Source organism: Macrosteles quadrilineatus, unplaced genomic scaffold (assembly GCF_028750875.1).
Source record: "Macrosteles quadrilineatus isolate MER2022 unplaced genomic scaffold, UCM_ALF_1.0 Scaffold_2__2_contigs__length_208266976, whole genome shotgun sequence".
Lineage (NCBI taxonomy): Eukaryota > Metazoa > Arthropoda > Insecta > Hemiptera > Cicadellidae > Macrosteles > Macrosteles quadrilineatus.
In genome coordinates, this window is record NW_026542595.1 from 123,777,971 (window position 1) to 123,794,133 (window position 16,163).

Genomic DNA, 16,163 nt, shown 5'->3' on the forward strand with positions numbered 1-16,163 from the left:
GTATTAATGGATTAGATAACAAATTTACTCTTTGAAAATGGTAGTTGAAAGCAGCCGTACCCGTAAGTAAATACGTTTTTATTTCTTGCTGATGTTAGATAAATTATTTAATGCAAGTGGCTTCAGTTCTAGCTAACCTTTAAATTTTAATAGTAGCTTTATACCTTCTTAAAAATAATAAATACTATTACCAAAGAAAGTTTAGATTAGAGACAAAGACTACAGTCATATTTACGAAATTGTTTACAACATTTTCAGGCAAGTGAATTTTGTCCAAAGGTTGACAGATAGTTCGTCGGAATTAGCGTTAGTAAATGTTTTACTACTTTCTCTTTTACTACTTCTAGATTTGTTACTTTTCTTTTCTGTAGTGGGTAAATAAAACTATTAGATGGTCGATTTAATATTTGACATAATTCCTCACTCATCTAAATTTACACTTTCACCTATGGTTACCGTCTTAATTGTTCCTGAACCTTGTTATAGTTGTATCATTTTCTTAGAGAAAAGTATACGGATAAAAATTATTATACCTCCTATTGGAAAGCAAATTAACGACATTGACCAGTTGTTGTTAAAAAGAAAACTCGTAAATACATGTGCGGTGTATGATTACTCCGGACATTTTCCATCAAAACTGTTGAAGAAAAGTTTTTTTAACCTTTTTGCATCTAAAGTTTAATTTTGCCCTCAAGTGATGAAATGCAACACAACAAACATATGTTCACTTTTGAGCCAGGTTATCATGTTTTTGTTATAGTGCGGTCCATCGTCCATTATTGTAAATCACAGTTTTTCTATTGGAATATGTTTTCTTGTGCCTATTTGTGTGTGTGTGTGTTTTTTTTTTTCATGTTTTGGTTGAGTATGAGTACAAATCTTACTTTAGATACATTCCTACCTGAATATGGGGTCAGGTTGTACACCCGGAAACAAGAATATTTTTTTGATTATTATTTTAGAAAGTTTTCTCAATGATCCCTTAAAATACGCGATCTACAACATTTCTCTATATTCTAGCTCCCGGAGAGGACACTTGGGAACCTCTTGAGATCCGGCCTGTCCAGGTAGTTTCCAGACATGAGTGGGGGGCTGTGCCCATGGAGGGGTACCCGACCCCCCTGCAACTTCCTGCACCCTTCGTGACACTCCAGTACACAGGCAGCAAACCCTGTCACGACAAGGAGAAGTGTATCAAGGCTGTGAGGAAACTGCAGAGGAACCAGATGTTGAGGGGGTACAACGACATCAAGTACAGGTAAGAGGTATTTCCACGGATATTCCTACCATTCTACTGAGCGCTGCTGTTGACTAGGCTATGTTAGGTTAGTTTAGTGCATGGCAATGGTAAACAAGGTAAAAATACCAATGTCCTACACTTGAAAAAAGTGTAAGAGACAAATTGGTCCCTCCTATTCTACTTTGATGAAAAACGCAAAATTATAAACGATTTTGTCTTTGTAAATTTCACCTTGTTTCTATAACAATGTAGAAAATAACCAAGCTAAACCAAACCATAACCCTAACAGCTACCAAAAGTTAAAACTTTTTAAAGCTAACTTTAGGTTTAATAATAAAAAAAAAAAAAAAAAAAAAAAATCGTATTGCATTAAAAAACGATTCACACACAAAGCCCCCAACTAATTTAAATTATTTAGTCTTGACACTTACCCATACTGTTTACTGTGCATTTAAAGGCAAGCTATGTGAGCAAAAAAACCCAATAAAATTATTTAAAGGATTGAGATATGAAGCAATCGATAGACCTTTTTATGGTTTTATAGTTTTCTTAGTTTATTCGTTAGTTATTGGAGACAGAGTAGTGAAAAAATACCGTCACTTGCTCAACTCACTCCAAAACATTTAAATATTTACGTTCATGGATTTTTCTCTCAAAATATGTTTTAGTTAAGATAATTATTGGATTTTATATTCCTAAGTAGTAGTTTGATATGTGTTGTGTAGTTTCCTGATCGGAGCTGATGGTCGTGTCTATGAGGGGAGAGGCTGGAACGTTGTCCCAGAAGCGAACAAAAGATACAAGAAGCTTTATGGAAGCAGCATAAATATAGCGTTTATATGGCGACATCGTGAGTAATCTTATAAGCAAATATACTCCATATTACCACAATGGTTAAGTATGGGGATTAACATGGTTACAAAGTTTACCACTACGGTCTGTATGATGGTACCTGACTTCTGAATGGAGGTCTACTTAGGGACTGGGCCCCGTAGATGAATGGTCAGAGGACAGGTTCTACCATACAGGCTATAAGGTTATCCTATACTCTAATACGAGCAATGTTTGCTTGTATGTATGTATGCTTGCTTGCACAAAGATCTCGAAAACGGTTCCGACGATTTTCTTCAAATGTTGTAAATAGTTTAATTCTGGCCTAAAAACGAGTTTACTGCAGTTAGAACTGCCAACAAAAATCTAATTACGTAGAAAAATGAAACTGAAAATCACATTTTTTTAACATTAGTCTTATGGGTTGCTAGGTAACCTTGTTGGCTGAATTAAATAACAAGGAAAAGGTAAACAAAAACTTGAAGTTGTAGCATGTGTTCATAATAAGCCAACTACCCACAGTATACTAGCAAATTAAAAATACAGTACAAAAGGAAAAACATCATTTAGCAAAGATTATACTGAAGATTACTCGATACATTGTAGTCAAGGGTAGCAGTGAGAAGTCTGGGATCTGTTTATGACGACGAGATAAGGGTATGGGCAATCCTAAAATGCTATGGGAAGGGAGGGAAACAGGTCCGTGACGTAGGAAGTGGTGAAGGAAGTAGTCAAGGCGAGCTGTCCGGAGTGTGGGAACTGTTTATGACGATTAGATAAGGGTATGGGCAATCCTAAAATGCTATGGGAAGGGAGGGAAACAGGTCCGTGACGTAGGAAGTGGTGAAGGAAGTAGTCAAGGCGAGCTGTCCGGAGTGTGGGAACTGTTCATGACGATTTAGATAAGGGTGTGGGCAATCCTAAAATGCTATGGGAAGGGAGGGAAACAGGTCCGTGACGAAGGAAGTGGTGAAAGAAGTAGTCAAGGCGAGCTGTCCGGAGCGTGGGAACTGTTCATGACGATTTAGATAAGGGTGTGGGCAATCCTAAAATGCTATGGGAAGGGAGGGAAACAGGTCCGTGACGTAGGAAGTGGTGAAGGAAGTAGTCAAGGCGAGCTGTCCGGAGCGTAGGAACTGTTCATGACGATTTAGATAAGGGTGTGGGCAATCCTAAAATGCTATGGGAAGGGAGGGAAACAGGTCCGTGACGAAGGAAGGTGTTAAGGAAGTAGTCAAGGCGAGCTGTCCGGAGTGTGGGAACTGTTTATGGCGATTAGATTAAGGTATCTGCAATTCTAAAATGCTATGGGAAGGAAGGAAAACAGGTCCGCGACGTAGGAAGGTGTTAAGGAAGTAGTCAAGGCAAGCTGTCCGGAGTGTGGGAACTGTTTTTAACGATTAGATAAAGGTATGGGCAATCCTAAAATGCTATGGGAAGGGAGGGAAACAGGTCCGTGACGTAGGAAGTGGTGAAGGAAGTAGTCAAGGCGAGCTGTCCGGAGTGTGGGAACTGTTTATGACGATTAGATTAAGGTTTCTACAATCCTAAAATGCTATGGGAAGGGAGGAAAACAGGTCCGCGACGTAGGAAGTGGTGAAGGAAGTAGTCAAGGCGAGTAGTCCGGAGCGTTGGAACTGTTTATGACGATTAGATAAGGGTATGGGCAATCCTAAAATGCTATGGGAAGGGAGGAAAACAGGTCCGCGACGTAGGAAGTGGTGAAGGAAGTAGTCAAGGCGAGTAGTCCGGAGCGTTGGAACTGTTTATGACGATTAGATAAGGGTATGGGCAATCCTAAAATGCTATGGGAAGGGAGGGAAACAGGTCCGTGACGAAGGAAGTGGTGAAGGAAGTAGTCAAGGTGAGCTGTCTGGAGAGTGGGAACTGTTTATGATGATTGGATTAAGGTATTTGCAATCCAAAAATGCTATGGAAAGGGAGGAAAACAGGTCCGCGACGTAGGAAGTGGTGAAGGAAGTAGTCAAGGCGAGTAGTCCGGAGTGTGGGAACTGTTTATGACGATTAGATTAAGGTTTCTACAATCCTAAAATGCTATGGGAAGGGAGGAAAACAGGTCCGTGACGTAGGAAGTGGTGAAGGATGTAGTCAAAGGCGAGCTGTCCGGAGTGTGGGAACTGTTTATGACGATTAGATTAAGGTATTAAGGTATCTATAATCCTAAAATGCTATGGGAAGGGAGGAAAACAAGTCCGCGACGTAGGAAGTGGCGAAGGAAGTAGTCAAGGCGAGCTGTCCGTAGTGTGGGAACTGTTTATGACGATTATATTAAGGTATCTGCAATTCTGAAATGCTATGAGAAGGGAGGGAAACAGGTCAATGACGTAGGAAATGGTGTAGGACGTAGTAAAGACGAGCTGTCCGGAGTGTGGGAACTGTTAATAACGATTAGATTAAGGTATCTACAATCCTAAAGTGCTATGGAAATGGAGGGAAACAGGTCCATGACGTAGGAAATGGTGTAGGACGTAGTAAAGGCGAGCCGTGTGGAGTTTGGGAATGGATCTATGTGTCTCCAATACAGTACTTAGACTGCTTTCAGAGTGGACTAATGATTTTCCCCGAGCAAAGCTCGGTCCCCAGGTACTTTGAGCTTAATTAGTTAGCTCATACAGTTAAGCCCTCTTGATTTTTTCAGAAATATAAAAGAGCAATTTCATCAAAAGCCATTTTTTGGGAGTTTTGAAAGCAGTTTTCCTTCGTTCAAATTGCGCCTAATAAAATTTTATGGAAGTACTGTAATGAACTCGTTCAGCTAAAATTATTCCAAGACCTCTTTATATATAGGTTGAAAACACTTTACAAGTTTACTACAGCATAAATGAAACCATTCATTCATATCTTGAATGTTTCAATAGAAAAATACTATCATCCATTAATGAAAAAGTTGTATAATTTAAAAATATTTCATACTCATGAAAACATAAAAATTTCTTGTTTTAAAAATCCTCAGGTAAATAAGATAATAGACTTCTTTAATAATTTAAGTCCCTGTGAAAGTTCTTGAAGAGTATCATTTAAAGTCACATTTTGAAGTAAATTCTTTTCAGCTGAACATATAAGCTCCAAAATGCCAGATTTAAGCAAAGAATACATTCTCTTCAGGGAGGAAATCAAGGAACAATATAAAGGTAAGATCACTTACAAACTAAACGAGACTTAAGTTAATCTACTTTTAATATATTACTTTCACAATTCATTCTTTTATTTAAATAAAATAAAATGATTAACAGGATACGTATAAGTAATATAAGAAGTTATGTGACACGTCTAATAGTACGATAACGCCATACATGAAAAAGGCATAGTTGAATACATTGAGTGGTGATTAAAAATCTCTAAATATAAAAGTCGAAGGAAAATAATCGTATCAATTCATAACTGAACAGTTTTGGCAGCTTATATCCTATAAACAAAACCCCTACAGTCTACAAGTACCTCTAGCAATTTTTTTGTACTTTGAAATAATTTCTTTTATTTTTTTACCTCCCCCCCCTTAAAACATACGCAATATATGGCGAAAGCGTCGTTTTGTCACTCTTTTTGAGTTTGAAATTCGGGTGGAAATATCAGTTTTTGGTCCCCCTAAAACAAAACAAAATTTTTCAAAGTGGTGTCCGTATATGTGTGAGAGCGTGTATGTGTGGATGTGTACAAAGCTACTGACTACACCTTTGGTCCGATTTCGATTAAATTTGGTATGTGGCTACCAATCTATAGTTACTTCAGATTTTCGTTTGAGTTTTTGAAGTTTTCAAATTTTAAAGGGGATTTTCATAAAGCCCATAAAATAAATGAAAATAAAATGTTTTGCAAAAACTGCTTGAACGGGTTTGCTTAAAATAAGTGTGTTATGTTCCTTGTAACTCAAAACAAACTGAAATAACCTTCCAATTGTTGTAAAAATGACGGTTCATCTTATTGCATTTTTCTTGATCTTGCATATTAAACATCATAGTTACTCCCACTGCTTACTTTATAAGGTTTGTTGACTAGTTAATATGTCAGTTTTCTTATACTGTTCGTCTTTGTCATGGGCAGATAGTATTTTGAATTGTAAAATAAAATTAAGTGATGTAACAGTAAGGTTATGTGATGTCACAATGCTCGTATTGTAGATGTACAGTGCATAATATGTGTCTAATATTAAGATTATATAAAAACTTAGCTTTTATTTACTTTAAGGTAGAATATCCTTATACTTGAAACTGAGCCCCAATTTAAAATAATTTGTCTGTATTACAGCCCCACTACCTCTTCCAAACATGTTCCATGTACTTTGGGATCTTCTAGATTCTGGAGTGAAAAGCAACTACCTTCTAGAAGACTACTCCTTTTTTAATTCGCAATAAAAGTAACATATTTGTATCAACTTTTATTTACAACCTGAGCTGTGATATCTCAATAATACTAAGTGTAGTAATACACGTTAGTAATTTATTAAATTATAACTACATTCATGACTTTGAAATTTGCATTTTACTACTGGTTACCACTTGATCTGCCGTGAAAATATTTGAAGATGATGAATATATGCACAAAATGCTGAAATTGTCTATTTGTAAGGTAAAATATATAAGAACAGTCCTTACGAGCCTTTATGTGTTATAAATGTCAATATTAGAAAAGAAATGTATTGCATGGGTATTTTACTTCACATAAGCTTAAACCTTACTAGAGTTTTGAAAATCTGCAGGTTAACACACATGAGGAAACGCTTACTTGTTGAATATACGATAGCAACCGTAAGTATGTCAAGGTCTGTGAAATAATTGGAAGGATACACTAAATCGTGTTCTTTACAAACATTGTGAGTACTAATTGATATGGGTGAGTCAGTAACTCAGTTGGTAGGCTCTTTGACTACGGGTCCAAGGGAGAGATGTCGTGGGTTCAAATGCAGGTTACTACCAAAAAATTTTTATCAGTACAGTTCATCCTTGTACCGTACCGGCTCACCCCTTGCTTTGCTGGATGGGCAAATGCAAGGCTAAAATAGCGACCATCCCATTTAAAGTTAACTGAGCTGCAATCAAAGTAACACAGCGCCATAAGTACTTGCAATTAACAGTTTTGCTTAGCCATTATTTACATCATAAGTACACAGATAGTTTTATTTCTTTAAAAGAACAGTTTAAATCTGCGTTTTCGTTGTAAGCTGTGTACTAAATCTCGTTACAATAACATATCGTAAAAAAGCGTAAATTTTCTTATCGTGTATGCTAATGGTTCACCTAAAGACAAAACTTGATAGTTATCCTTCTTTGTGAACGACATGAAAAGTGCACAATTCTACCATGACTTGTATGAATTTTCATGGATGTGGATTGGGTACGTTTTCTACAGTACTTTAGTTGGCTTTCACGTATACATGATTTATACTGTGTTTAAATTAAGTATGGAAACAAATTTGTATTTATTAAACCAAAATACATATAGAAATATGCTGTTTGTGGCATTGTTTGTGATCAAAGGGTCCGGGTTCTAAGATAAATACAATCACGCAACCCAAAGAAAGATATCTCATCTCTAGTCAAAATGGCAGGTATTCAAAAATATGGTATATGTGAAAAATCATCCATTCCACCAATTCAAAATTTGGAATACCTACCTTTTTGGCTAGTGAGATATCTACATCGGTCTTGCATCATTTTGTTTCTTTAAAAAAAACCTTTAAAAATGAGGGGTCACTGAATAAGGGTTGTTATTTGGACAAATAAGTCACCCCCTACCCCCTACACTGATAGTGTGGTTAAAAAATATATTGATGTAAAAATCCCTAAAACCTTTAACAATCTATGCCACAAACTAAATATCTCTATCTAATTCGGTAACAAATACAGACATGTTTCCATATTTCTGAAGTTGGTGCTTTTCACATAAATCACATTTTGGAATACATACCATTTTGGCTAGGGATGAGATATCTTCCTTGGGGTTGCGTCATTGAATTTTTCGTCACAAACCCTTCAAAATTAGGGTTCACTCAATAAGAGTTGCTATCTGAAAAAAATAATTTACACACTACCCCTAACCCTTGTTAGGTGTGGTTAAAAATATTTTTGAAGTAAACGATTGCGGAACCTTTTTTAAAAAGCAATGCCATAAACCTAATATTTCTTTCTATTTCGGTTTAATAAATACAGATTTGTTTCCATACTTAATTTACACACTGTATATCCTATTTTAAACTCATATACGAGTTTTACAAGCTCCTGTTCAATTCTTTATTATTTTTAGTTAAAACCTATTTCGGAAATACTATATAAGCTATTCTTATATCACACCAGTATAAATTTCTAAGAAAGACAGTATTAATACGTTTCATGTCCAAATAATGATTTTAAATATTTCCTTTGATTTGTTTTTTACATATAAAAATAAAAAAAAGATGTAAGTGTTTTACAATTCTTAGCCTTGCTCTTACCAAAGTTATTTATCAAACTAATTGATTTGTGTGCAATTCTTAAATCACAGTAGCATATAGGAGATAACTAACTCATGATCGATTAGTATTAGCGCAGATATTGAGCAATAACATTAAACGCTATTTCAGCCTCCATCAGCATTTTTATCTACGTTTTTGTTTAATATGTTTCTCGAACCTTGAATCTTCATATGAAATCTTCATAATGGACCCGCCACAAGAAATTCCTCTCTCCATCTTTGATCCAAAGTACGTATCGGATCAAACATAATTACATGATCAACATAAAATATAAGTACTCGTAGTTAATTCTCAAAAAAAGAAACAATATTTGTCTACACAATAAAAACAAAATGAAATAAACCCTTGATGAGGCTATGTGCAAATTCAAATAGATTTAATTTGTAAAAAAACTACTTATGAAATAAATGGTCGTTATTATTAAGTCATGCAAAACGAATTTTTCAAGCGTTTAATGTAACCTTAGTTAATTTATTTGAATGCATACTAATGCCTGTAAAAAGTTTAAACTGATTAATTGTGTTTTTATATTTATTGCTTGGATTACATTTTAACTTTTACGGGAGCTATAAACTTTCGAACCTAATCAAAAATACTTCCTTAATAAAATCATAGTTTAATGAATACAGTATGTGTTAGTATAACTTATAGTTATGAATACTATATTTTTTATATTGTGTGTTCTATTTCTACGCCTGTGGTATTTTTTAAGTTTCAAGCGGAACGGTTCAAACCCTGCTTTTGCTACTATCTAACGTCGACCTTTTTCTTAGAAAGCATAATTAATTTAGTGAACGATTATTATTTATTAATTTAGTATTTAAAAATGCACTTTTCAAAGCATTTTGACCACTTCAATGGATGTTATTTCTACTTTTTTACAGTTGTTCATCTAAAACTTTTTGTTTCCTACATTGTACGTATTATATTTGTAAAGTATAAAACATTAAATCAACATTTGCCATTCTCATTTACAGAGGTCCAGAGCCTTTCCCAGAATGCCACATAGAGAGGAAAGTCTGGGGGGCTTCGCCTCCCCGGGTAGAAGTGACGGACAAGATGGAACTCCCCGTGACACACGTGTATCTATCACACACGGACACCGAACTGTGCGACACGAAGGAAACTTGTGTAGAAGCTGTCAAACAAATCCAGCAGAAACACCTGGACGAGGGACTGAACGACATTAGATACAAGTAAATCGTTAAACTTCAATATTATTTATTTTGTTATTGTAAACAGTGGTGGCAATGCGGCGTAGAAAGGTTTGTAGCATTAGTATAGACATCTAATAGGCTGGTATGTCTTCTTAAGGTTCACTTATTTCTGGCCTAGAGAGAGGTTACAATCTAATAAAGTAATACAAAGTTAACAGTTTGTTTTTATTTTGAGATAAAAAACTAACGGGGTATGGGGCATGACTTCCAATCTCGATACAAGACGTGTGTTTAATTATTGCAAATTATAAGTATGCCACATCAACTTATAAGGAGGGTAAATGTAAGGCAGGAGAAATGTATTTATTTAAAATAATTTATTTTATTTAGTAATTGATATTTTTTTACTATGACAGGTTTAAAAAAAATCCCATAGTTTTATCATACATTACCAGCATATCGTGTACTTAAAGAATAGTAATAAGATTGTGTTATATTTAGTGATGAGAATTATTTACCTTTCAATTACTTACAAGTGGTATTTTTCTAAGCTACCTCGTGGGCGGAGACGGGAATGTTTATGAAGGAAGAGGCTGGAAGGTAAAACCGGAAGTACCACAACTTTATCCAGAGATCAGCGACAGTATGGTCGACATAGGATATATTGGATACAAAGGTATGAACATTGAACATATGTAGCTGCAACGCTAATTAAGATCATTAACCATATATTTGGATTATTATTCTCAATTAAATGTAGGAAAGAGTAAATATCTCCTGCTAAATATATTGTTTGAATGATACAAACCAATTATCACAAGAATTTAATTTATTTATTAGGTTTATAAAACAAGAGGGTTAAAAGTTTCACGAAGAAAATCTTAATCCATTTTTCTTTTCTCTGCTGTGTAAATTTCTATTGCAAGGCCATATGTATAAAAAATTATATGGGAAATATCTACGTATCTATAGGTATTGAAATAATCATTTAAGAATTCTAGTTCAATTTTGTGCGAATGAAAGAGCACTACATCATTAAACATACAGTTACATGTAGGTGTGTAAAACTAAGCCATGTAATTATCTACATTAAAAATGGATATTTACGTAGTCAGTGTGTGACCTTTATCTTTGCATTGCAGTTTGTAGCTGAACAATAACAACCCTAATCACCTACTTAACCTTTATACTGAGTATATTTTCTATTACTTAATTAGGAAAACGGTTTGATTATTTATTAGTTAGGTTTTGTTAGAGGTACGAAATGTTAATTCTTAAGTGGTGAAAAAACAATATAATGTTTTTGCAATTTTCAATTCAGTTCCAAATAAACAACAAATAGTCCTTATGACATAAAATATTATTAGTACAAAAGATTAATTTACATTACTTTAATCTTTTACGCTGGAACTGTTACGAGTTGTAATGACTGCATTACAAGCTAAAGGCAACTGTCCTCAAACTTACAATTTTCTTAAACTTAAATTGTTTACATTTTACAGGAACTCGACCGGTTGAAAAACAAAGATTCGCAGGAAAATCACTCGTTAAACACTCGTTCAACTGGAAGCACATATCTGAAGAAGCCACGTTTTATTCAGACCTGTAATATAACAAGAAAATATATCTTGAACTTTAGACAAATGTTCTTTGCTTAACAGCATGTAAATATTAAAACTGTGTATATTTAAATCCATATTTCGTTATTATTAATTTTTACCTAATCGTTTTTCCCGTGACCGATTAACGTTTTTTTCTCTATATCCTCAGATGCACAAAACACCCTTATTTTGTATATTGAAGCGTTTCTGTACGATTACAAGTAACGGAAGAAAATGTAAAAATCTGTACATAAAAACCTTCCAGGTTTTTATCTGGGGAGGAATTGTATGCTGTGGTAGTTTGCTTGATAATGGATGTATTTTTATCAGATTTAGTATTTTATTTTATTTTCCACTATATTAATGAAATAAAATAACACCTTTACCTTTCCTGTATGGCAAACCTAAGTATTCCTTAAATCTACGATTATCTAAATAAGAAATTTAATTGTGAGATGTTAGATTAAATATTGAATTCGAAATCCAACTAGAGAAAATGAAAATTCGTTCAAAATACAGGTTTCATGTGAAAGGGATATTTTAAAAAATACACCGATGAATATTTTGAGTGTTCGATTGTCTTGAAGTATTGGTTTTGTAACCCTCTAATACAGGTTAAACTAACACATAAATTTATAAACACAAGTCTCCTAGGTGAACACATTATTAACAGCCTCTTTTATTCTCATTAAAGCTTTAACAAATTGTCTTGAAGATCTGGATAAGTATGTGCTCATAAACTCTTTATATTTATTTGTACTTCCAAACATCGAATTCAAATAATCTTGACTGTGAATCATCATACACACATAACTATGTTTTCACATTACAGATACAGGTCCTAAAAATTTCTTTATTACCATGACAATTTTGCTGCTTAATAGGGGCTTCAAAATGTGATCGTCCCAAAAAAAGCACAGAAATAGTAGAATGCAGTTGAAATATTTGACCCTAATCAGCTTAAGCTAAATAAAACTAAAAATACTTGAAACTAGTTTACTTGGATCTGATATCATTAATTATGTATTATGTTTTGTTGTATATTGTGTACTGTAATTGTTTTTATTATTCTTTTATTTATTGTATCGACAAATTTTAATATTTTTTCCAAATGTTGTTAAGGACTCAGATTCATTTCAAAAGGCAAAAATTGTGCCAACAAAACAGACGGTTGTTATCAACCGTTTTTTCACAGAGTTATGTTTTTGGCTGTAAATTTTTACCTTATCAGTGAATAAAGTAATTTTTCATTTCATTTAAATTTATTTCAATCAGGTTACGTTGCCTTATGGTTTTGCCTTTGTGATTTCACATAACATCCAAAAAACTTGATAAATCTACTAACCATGAACATCCCAGATGTAAGTTGGATATGAAAAGTTGTATGCACACGTTTCATAAATAATTTAATTTTGTAGTTTTTATTTTAAACACGTTATGTGTCGACTGATTGTATATTCAACTACCTACGGATGTAGATGAGGTCTAATTTAGAACTTTCTTAAATCTTAAATAGTTTGTAAAATATTAAATATCAACTCCGGAGTACAGTTTTTAAACTTATAGAAGAGACAAACCTAAGATGATAATAAACGCGTAACACTTAAAAACATCTTTAAGTACTCGTAAAAACTTATTATTGTTTAATTAATTAATTCAACATCACTATCAACTTAAAACTAAACAAAGTAATGTTACACCGCTTTCCTACAATGAATGCCGTACCTATTACATGGGTGTGGAATAAGTTTCATAAGTTAAATTCAATAAGTATTTGGTATCAAAGTATAAATAAAGAGTTATATGTGGCACAAAGTTGATAACGTTAACTACTGTCTCAATTACCACAATGTGTGAGTTTTTACGTTTTTCTCACTCTTTCGGCTGATTGATTGATATTACAGTTGTAAGTTGTAAGTACTTAGTCTTGTGAATGGTTAGTGTTAAGTATGTTTAAGTACGAGTTTGTGGATAAGGTATGATTTTTAGCTAACTGTATTTAATTTGAGTCTTTTATACAGAACAAACATATAAAATTAGGTTACTTTTCATTATTGAAACGTCTGTCTGTTTTTCGCCGAGTCAGACCTAAAGCAGCCAAGACTAAAGGAAGATTGCCAACAAACCTAGAAAACTAAGGAGCTTTTAACTACGTTTTAACTGCAGTTTCTGTTGTAAATGGCTCTTAAAAAGACGTAAAACACATTGCACACTTTATTTGCAAACTGATTAACACACTTGCAGAACCTATTACTTCACGTGGATATTTTTTGAAAATTATTTTTAGAAGAATGGAATTAAACCTGATGTTAAATTGGACAGATTTTAGCCTTATAAGCTCTAGTTAGGATTTTAATCAGTTAGTGACTGACTACAGTTGAAATATTCAGTCCTTAGTTAACTAAGCCAATCTTTATTTAGAAATAAATTATTTTTAAAGTAAAAGACATAAAGCTCGGGGGGAAGTAAACACTAAGCTGCACTCAATTGAATATAAATTGTATACAAAAGCTTAAGTGAAAAAGTGAAAAGTGGTTTCGGACTTTAAGGGAAATTAACAAAAATATTACATATATAAGGAAAATCTTACCTTAGAGGTTAATTTATATCATATTGGGGAGCGAGCTTGTCTTGTGTGTAGAGTGTGGAACTTCGGTCCCTTAAGTCCCAGGTTCATATCCCGCCAAATCACCAATGTATTTTATAGGGATAATGACTTAACCCCTAGGCCTGAAAAAGTGAAAAACGAACCCCGCCTAGTTCCAAAAAATCTAGCAACGTAATTCACTAAACCGATGTATATGGTCAATAATTAATTCAGCCACGAGCTTAAAACATTTCAATGTTTTTGCTGCAAAATAATTTTAATACTTTTTAAAATGCACTGAAAAATAATATTATTATTTACTCAATAACTATGTTGTAAAGGGACATAAGAGGAGAATGAAGCCACCGAAGGACACCCTCCCTCCCAACACGATTAGGAGGGATAAATGGGATGCTGTTCCACCCAAAGTGTTCAACTTTGGGATCAATCATCCTGTGAGCAATATTCTTGTGGACAACTCGGGGACTGAACCGTGCAGCACGGAGGCAGAGTGTACCAAGATAATCAAGGACCTTCAGACCAACCATATGACAGTTCACGACATGCCGGATATCAAACAGAAGTAAGATAAATGATTATCTATCCGCTTTTGAGGTTGTGACACATTAGATGGCTTTAGATTCTTAAGTGGACATTCCATTTATATGGACTAGGACTAACTTGTTCTTATTCAAAATAAACTAAGTTGAATGAGTCATTCAGTAAGTATATTGCTATCGAAAATCTCTCTTTCTTTCTTAATTTTGATATATTAATATAATATTTAAATACTTTGGTTTTCACGAAATAGAGCTGCTAATTATATAATTTTCATCGTGAGATAAATATCAAACTAAATATTAGTGAAGGATGAGTATACTCTAGTATGTTGTGAGATGATCTGTGTGGCTTTGTAGACTATATCAAGGTCTTGAAGTGAAAAAAGTTGTGTACCCTGAAATCCGTATATTTTCTTGAAAGTACATTTTTCGGAACCTATCTCGTTGTCGGACTTCAATATAAATGCCTAACATGTATTTATATTATTGATTTTGAGAAAGTATAATTTTATCTAAAAAAAAAAAAAAAACACAGAATTTGGAAACTATGTCTTTAAAAGATCTCAAATCCTGCTTTAATGAACTAATATGTGCTTTAATGCTGCAAAATCACAACCAAAATCAAAATTAATAACATTTAATGTACACTTTAGTGGGCCATAATGTCATAATAATCCACATTCTCGTATTAATTTGCTTTCAGTTTTCTCATTGGTGGTGACGGTAATCTGTACGTAGCTCGAGGATGGGTGTCTGATGCAGCATTGACTGGAGAACACAAGGAAAGACTAACAGATACACTCTACTTCTCATATTTTGGCCCAAAAGGTAAGGCACAGGTTTTATTTATTTATTTATTTATTTTTGTTTTTATTATGAGGAGGAACAACATAGCCTCCTTGAAAGGATCTGTGTTGGTGTGTGTCAACGTCGCACAGGCCGGCCTATTGCAATTATCATTACAGTAATGATAACAAACATGTCAACATTAACATTGCTCATACGCTCAATTATTGTTTAGTACAGCTGCTTTGGTAGGCCGGGGCAGCGGCGTTTCCACGTTTGTCCCTCTACGGCATTTTACTAGGACTATGGGTAGAAGCATCATTATTTCGTAATTACTAGTTTATTTTTTTCCTTTCTTTAAATGTTAATTTCAACCCTGTTTATTAAGCCCTTGGTCAATTCTATAAAGTTTTAAGAGTTTTATACTACATTCTTTCATTTACACCTCATAAGGATGGTTTTAGAATTTTGATTAACACAAAAGATATTTTATTGTTTCGAAAGCTGCTATATTGTCGTGAAGTATTATTATTAATTATTCTATAAAATGTTTTTGAATACTTCTTTGTTAAAGCTACTAAATTAATGTAAGAAAATCTCTGGAATTGAGCGATTTTGAAAATTTTTGAGAAGACAAAATAATTAACCTTGATTCCTTTTTGAAGTATGTAGAATTTATAGATATTATAAAGGTTTTATTTCTATTTACAGGTAGGCAGCCGACGGATATAGAACTAAACACATTCAACCAAGTTATGGATATTGGGAAAAACAACGAGTTTATTGTTGAGAACCCCAAAATACATTTAGAATTATAAAAGTAAAATTATAGTTTCATTTACTGGATAAAATACCTTTACCACGTATTCATGGAATGTAATAATCCATAATTTAAGTAAGACAGAGACCGAGTTTTGCATTGTTTAAGCTTA

General features: G+C 33.7%; 3 protein-coding genes across 8 annotated transcripts; all 3 read left to right on the forward strand.

Moving 5' to 3' along the window:
- Positions 1-6,444, forward strand: LOC128984844 (peptidoglycan-recognition protein SB2-like). Its single transcript, XM_054404211.1, has 5 exons — positions 1-62; positions 1,021-1,258; positions 1,966-2,090; positions 5,143-5,223; positions 6,338-6,444. The coding sequence occupies exons 1-5, from the start codon at positions 38-40 to the stop codon at positions 6,442-6,444; spliced, it is 576 nt and encodes a 191-aa protein (XP_054260186.1). The 5' UTR covers positions 1-37.
- Positions 6,445-7,348: 904 nt separating this feature from the next.
- Positions 7,349-11,395, forward strand: LOC128988174 (peptidoglycan-recognition protein LF-like). 2 transcript variants are annotated; one of them, XM_054409411.1, is made up of 4 exons: positions 7,349-7,423; positions 9,518-9,736; positions 10,249-10,373; positions 11,200-11,395. In XM_054409411.1, exons 1-4 carry the CDS (start codon positions 7,368-7,370, stop codon positions 11,304-11,306), a joined length of 507 nt encoding a protein of 168 aa, XP_054265386.1. In that variant the 5' UTR covers positions 7,349-7,367; the 3' UTR covers positions 11,307-11,395. The 2 variants fall into 2 exon arrangements, with proteins under 2 accessions (XP_054265386.1, XP_054265387.1); XM_054409412.1 differs by lacking the exon at positions 7,349-7,423 and adding an exon at positions 8,628-8,768.
- Positions 11,396-12,577: 1,182 nt separating this feature from the next.
- LOC128988098 (peptidoglycan recognition protein-like) lies at positions 12,578-16,057 on the forward strand. Of its 5 annotated transcripts, none has more exons than XM_054409302.1 (4): positions 12,578-12,659; positions 14,227-14,468; positions 15,149-15,273; positions 15,943-16,057. In XM_054409302.1, the coding sequence occupies exons 1-4, from the start codon at positions 12,645-12,647 to the stop codon at positions 16,047-16,049; spliced, it is 489 nt and encodes a 162-aa protein (XP_054265277.1). In that variant the 5' UTR covers positions 12,578-12,644; the 3' UTR covers positions 16,050-16,057. The 5 variants fall into 5 exon arrangements, with proteins under 5 accessions (XP_054265277.1, XP_054265280.1, XP_054265278.1 ...); XM_054409305.1 differs by lacking the exon at positions 12,578-12,659 and adding an exon at positions 12,719-12,781; XM_054409303.1 differs by lacking the exon at positions 12,578-12,659 and adding an exon at positions 13,133-13,211.
- The last annotated feature ends 106 nt before the right edge of the window (positions 16,058-16,163 follow it).